Source organism: Heterodontus francisci, chromosome 31 (assembly GCF_036365525.1).
Source record: "Heterodontus francisci isolate sHetFra1 chromosome 31, sHetFra1.hap1, whole genome shotgun sequence".
Classification (NCBI taxonomy): domain Eukaryota; kingdom Metazoa; phylum Chordata; class Chondrichthyes; order Heterodontiformes; family Heterodontidae; genus Heterodontus; species Heterodontus francisci.
The window spans coordinates 52,198,834-52,204,833 of NC_090401.1; the positions used below are offsets into that span (position 1 = coordinate 52,198,834).

Sequence of the window (6,000 nt, forward strand, 5' to 3'; positions counted from 1 at the left end):
TGTGTGCAGGAGGGTTTTCTGACACAGTATGTAGACAGGCCAACCAAGGGCGATGCCACATTGGATTTGGTACTGGGTAATGAACCTGGCCAGGTGTTAGATTTAGATGTAGGTGAGCACTTTGGTGATAGTGATCACAATTCGGTTAGGTTTACCTTAGCGATGGGCAGGGACAGGTATATACCGCAGGGCAAGAATTATAGCTGGGGGAAAGGAAATTATGATGCGATTAGGCAAGATTTAGGATGCGTAGGATGGGGAAGGAAACTGCAGGGGATGGGCACAAACGAAATGTGGAGCTTATTCAAGGAGCAGCTAATGCGTGTCCTTGATAAGTATGTACCTGTCAGGCAGGGAGGAAGTTGTCGAGCGAGGGAGCCGTGGTTTACTAAAGAAGTTGAAGCGCTTGTCAAGAGGAAGAAGGCGGCTTATGTTAGGATGAGACGTGAAGGCTCAGTTCGGGCGCTTGAGAGTTACAAGCTAGCCAGGAAGGATCTAAAGGGAGAGCTAAGAAGAGCGAGGAGAGGACACGAGAAGTCATTGGCGGATAGGATCAAGGAAAACCCTAAGGCTTTCTATAGGTATATCAGGAATAAAAGAATGACTAGAGTTAGATTAGGGCCAATCAAGGATAGTAGTGGGAAGTTGTGTGTGGAATCAGAGGAGATAGGGGAAGCGTTAAATGAATATTTTTTGTCAGTATTTACAGTAGAGAAAGAAAATGTTGTCGAGGAGAATACTGAGATACAGACTACTAGGCTAGATGGGATTGAGGTTCACAAGGAGGAGGTGTTAGCAATTTTGGAAAGTGTGAAAATAGATAAGTCCCCTGGGCCAGATGGGATTTATCCTAGGATTCTCTGGGAAGCCAGGGAGGAGATTGCAGAGCCTTTGTCCTTGATCTTTATGTCGTCATTGTCGACAGGAATAGTGTTGGAAGACTGGAGGATAGCAAATGTTGTCCCTTTGTTCAAGAAGTGGAGTAGAGACAGCCCTGGTAATTATAGACCTGTGAGCCTTACTTCGGTTGTGGGTAAAATGTTGGAAAAGGTTATAAGAGATAGGATTTATAATCATCTTGAAAGGAATAAGTTCATTAGCGATAGTCAGCACGGTTTTGTGAAGGGTAGGTCGTGCCTCACAAACCTTATTGAGTTTTTTGAGAAGGTGACCAAACAGGTGGATGAGGGTAAAGCCGTGGATGTGGTGTATATGGATTTCAGTAAGGCGTTTGATAAGGTTCCCCACGGTAGGTTATTGCAGAAAATACGGAAGTTTGGGATTGAAGGTGATTTAGTGCTTTGGATCAGAAATTGGCTAGCTGAAAGATGGTGGTTGATGGCAAATGTTCATCCTGGAGTTTAGTTACTACTGGTGTACCGCAAGGATCTGTTTTGGGGCCACTGCTGTTTGTCATTTTTATAAATGACCTGGATGAGGGTGTAGAAGGGTGGGTTAGTAAATTTGTGGATGACACAAAGGTCAGTGGAGTTGTGGATAGTGCCGAAGGATGTTGTAGGTTACAGAGGGACATAGATAGGCTGCAGAGCTGGGCTGAGAGATGGCAAATGGAGTTTAATGCGGAAAAGTGTGAGGTGATCCACTTTGGAAGGAGTAACAGGAATGCAGAGCACTGGGCTAATGGGAAGATTCTTGGTCGTGTAGATGAGCAGAGAGATCTTGGTGTCCAGGTACATAAATCCCTGAAAGTTGCTACCCAGGTTAATAGGGCTGTTAAGAAGGCATATGGTGTGTAGCTTTTATTAGTAGGGGGGATCGAGTTTCGGAGACACGAGGTCATGCTGCAGCTATACAAAACTCTGGTGCGGCCGCACCTGGAGTATTGCGTGCAGTTCTGGTCACCGCATTATAGGAAGGATGTGGAAGCTTTGGAAAGGGTGCAGAGGAGATTTACTCGGATGTTGCCTGGTATGGAGGGAAGGTCTTATGAGGAAAGGCTGAGGGACTTGAGGTTGTTTTCGTTGGAGAGAAGGAGGAGGAGAGGTGACTTAATAGAGACATATAAGATAATCAGAGGGTTAGATAGGGTGGATAGTGAGAGTCTTTTTCCTCGGATGGTGATGGCAAACACGAGGGGACATAGCTTTAAGTTGAGGGGTGATAGATATCGGACAGATGTCAGAGGTAGTTTCTTTACTCAGAGTAGTAGGGGCGTGGAACGCTCTGCCTGCAACAGTAGTAGACTCGCCAACTTTAAGGGCATTTAAGTGGTCATTGGATCGACATATGGATGAAAATGGAATAGTGTAGGTCAGATGGTTTCACAGGTCGGCGCAACATCGAGGGCCGAAGGGCCTGTACTGCGCTGTAATGTTCTATGTTCTAAAATGCTGAATGTTGGAAAAGACAGCAGATCTGCCATTCTCAGAGATGACGGGTAAACATTTCAAATCCTAAGATCTGCTGAAGTGTCCCACCTGAAATAATTTAACTTTTCTCTTTTTAGATGCTAATCGTATTACCAGCATTTCCTGTTAGAGCAAGGACCAAAAGATAAATACAAACCAAAGATAAACAGATTTCTAAAGAACAGAAATTAATACTAAGAATTTTGGCTATTATTCAGAAGCCCCTAGGAAAATTGGTAAAGCTGAGGAACAGGTTGCCTTCTGAGCGCACAGGGCAACAGAATAAGAATAGTTTTATATTCCCAAATCTGCAATTCTTCCACTGTAATCCTCTACACTCAAGACTTCTGTAGCTGACAGACACAGTCACATCAAGGAAATGGTACCCTAAATGGTTACAAGTCACAAATCAGCATTTTCTTTAGCACAGAATTGAGAATTTGCAACTCGATGCCCACCCCTCCTATAGCTCCTGGTAAATTGATCACCTCTGGCATTGCTGAAGGTGAGCCAATCTCCTCTGGCATTGCTCAAACAAAATCACAGAATATGGGGGGAAATTTGCAGGAGGCAGTTAAGCGGCTGGATAGTGACTGGTTTCTGGAATTCTGAGCCAATCAGAAAAACATGATAGTTCTTCTGTGCTATAGAAATACGTACTATAATTAGATTGATGAATTACCTTTAAATTGCTGCCTGGCAGCGTAGCAATTCCGTCCTTCCATTCCATAGCACTAAGCAGGTCGAAATCCTGCCCTGGTGGAGCATTCACATTTTCCTCTCTTGTACCTAGTTCCATTGTTTTGGGTTGATTTGCTGAAACAAAAAGTATCTCAAGTTTACCGATGCACATGTTAATGCCTAGAAATGGAATGAAGTCTGAACATTTTCTTGTTTTGCTCCTTCATTATAACAACAACTTGCATTTATATAGTGTTTTTAATGTAGTAAAATGTCCCAAGGCGCTTCTCAGGAGTGTTATCAAATAAAATTTGACACTGATCCACATAAGGAGGTATTAGGACAGATGACCAAAAGCTTGGTCAAAGAGGTTGATTTTAAGGACATCCTAAAGGAGGAGAGAGAGGTAGAAAGATGGAGAGGTTTAGGGAGGAAATTTCAGAGTTTAGGACCTAGGCAGCTGAAGCCACAACCAGCAATGAAGATCAGGGATGCTGAGGAGGCCAGAATTAGATGAGTACAGCTATCTTGGAGGGTTGTGGGTGTGCAGGAGATTACATAGATTGGGAGGGGCAAGGCCATGGAGGGACTTGAAAACAAGGATGATAATCTAGAATAAAAAAAGGCACAGCTTAACTGGGAGCCAATGCAGGTCAGCAAGCAAGGGGTGATAGATGAACAGGACACAGCATCAGTAAGCACACAATGTGCTTTTTTTCCTCCAGTTGCAATTATAGTTCAGCTGATGTGAAGCTCAAGCAGTGCAAGGCCACCTCATCCAGGTAGTCTTACAATGTTTGCCACAATTTGCAATCCACTCAGATTATGACATCCAACTGGAATTAAACTACAGTTTCTGCATTGTGTTGCAAAATTACTTTAAACGTTAATCAGTGCTAAAAAGCACACAAGATTAAGTAGATAGGCATTAAGCATCCATACATGATCGCTGCAGTCTTCCAATTCTGGTCTCTTGTACATCCCGATTTTCATCTCTCCACCACAGCTATGCAAGCCTAGGCTCTAAGCTCTGCAATTCGCTGCTTTAACTTGACTCTCTACTTCTCTCTCCCCCTTTAAGATGCTCCTTTAAATCTACCTCTCTGACCACCTGTCCCAATATCTCTTAATACGACTCAGTGTCAAATGATGTTTGCTAATGCTTATGTGAAGCGCCTTGGGACGCTTTAACCACAGTAAAGGTGCTATATAAATGCAAGTTTGTCTTTCCCAGCCATGTCACTCTTGCTGGTTCACAATCGTCCCACTGACAACATTCTAAAAAGTTTATTAATTCAAATTTATACCAATCAGTGTTCTGCACAAATGAAACAAATATCTGCAAGCCTAACAAAATACAAACAAACGGGGACAGAAGCAATATGATCTAAATCATCTCCCATATCCTGTAAACCACTGAAAGATTGACCTGGCCACAGGGAGACGCTCTTGACACATCTCATTCACCCCTCAGTCTTTATTCACCCTTCCTGATTTACTGATCGAGAGAATACAAGTTCGCAGTTGGGAAAAAAAAACAATTAATGGAATGCAAACACACAACTCGAATTATACATACCCTGTCCTATTGATCTGTGCACTGTGCCGGAAAATATCAAACAGCTGTTTTAGAAAAAAAACTCGAAGACGTTCAACAAAAAATAAATAAATCGATCTAATATATATCCCCCCCAAAAAAGTTCTCCACGCTTTCACCATTTGCGATAAGTTAACAGTTTCAACAATTGCAATGCATTGATCAAAATGCATGTTCTTAGAGTTAATGTATCGGAAGAAAAAAAAAGAAAATCATAAGTCTTCCGGCCCGTGAGAATAATTTTATATGAAGAAATGCACAAAGCAAAGGAACATTAAACTTTCAATAGGCGCGGATATCGTTGCTGCTTCTTTTACAGATTGCGCGGTTTTACATTTTTTTTTAAAAGAAAGAAGCTTCTTTCCTGATGTAATTATTTAGTTGGGTTTAGACTTGTCACAAAATGGCGGAACCAACAAGGCCTAAAACACGTTGAGACTTAATTCACAAACCTTCCACTTCACTTAAATCCAATTCTCTCGACAACCCGGCAGCTGAGGCTTTAATTAAAGAACAAACCCAAGAACAACTCACATCGCCATTACAGAAATTCTCCTCATCCCTGCTTTTCTTTTTATATATATATATTAAAAAATTAACCCCGACTCTTTTGAAATATATTTATTTTAAGCGACTTTTCCCCCCCAAATTAAAAATCCATTCCAATAAAAGTTCTGACAGAAAAACTCTTAAGTGCTTAATTTTTCTGAATTTCATTGAAAAACTTAGCAGCTTAAACTGGAGGGGGGAAAAAAGATGAATTTCTTCAACAACCCTTTCAAAACAAAACGTTAAAGTCAGTGGTTAGTTGCAATAATTTTAACTGGTTAAAAGTCTAAAAGAGGAGGAAAACCTGACACAAACTGTAAAACAGAGGCTGTTGCAACGCCCTGACCGTAAAATAAGGTCAGGGAGCACAAGATTAGATCTTTTTTTCACATTTATAGTAAACGCACCTTCGCTTCTTCCCAATAAAATTGTCTGTTGTCAGGACTGAAGTGTGGCTGAGGGCAGCGCGCATGCTCCATAGGTGAGAGCTAACTGCAGGCAAACTTTTTGCAACATTGTTTGCTGTTTCCCAGCGCAAGAAATTCCTCAATACATGATTGCTTTTTACTTAACAATATCATTACAGGAAGATTCTGTACCCATTTAAATGGGATTTTTTTTTTTTGCAGGAGTTTCTTTTTTAATTATTCCTATTCTCTACGACACGTGAGATGCGAGTTGTTGAAAACTTTTTTTTTGAAAAGTTAAAGCTGGTTTCGATTTTGCTTCTCGCGTGCGATAGTGTACATCTTGGGTGTTTTAGGGAAATAAAAAGAGTGGGTGGCGAGAGAAGTAAGGGAATTG

At 41.5% G+C, this 6,000-nt stretch overlaps 1 protein-coding gene across 6 annotated transcripts in view; it reads right to left on the minus strand.

Moving 5' to 3' along the window:
* The window catches only part of l3mbtl1b (L3MBTL histone methyl-lysine binding protein 1b), a 57,132-nt gene extending 51,460 nt beyond the window's left edge, over positions 1-5,672 (minus strand). For 5 of the 6 annotated variants that reach the window (XM_068011584.1, XM_068011585.1, XM_068011583.1 and 2 more), the window contains exons 1-2: positions 5,604-5,672; positions 3,052-3,185 (exon numbers count right to left, since the gene is read on the minus strand). In XM_068011584.1, the coding sequence (XP_067867685.1) occupies positions 3,052-3,168 (117 nt within the window). In that variant the 5' untranslated portion in view covers positions 3,169-3,185; positions 5,604-5,672. Of the gene's footprint in view, positions 1-3,051; positions 3,186-4,629; positions 4,651-5,099; positions 5,197-5,603 lie in introns of those variants that run through there. The other variant, XM_068011588.1, reaches the window with a different exon arrangement.
* Between the last annotated feature and the right edge of the window lie 328 nt (positions 5,673-6,000).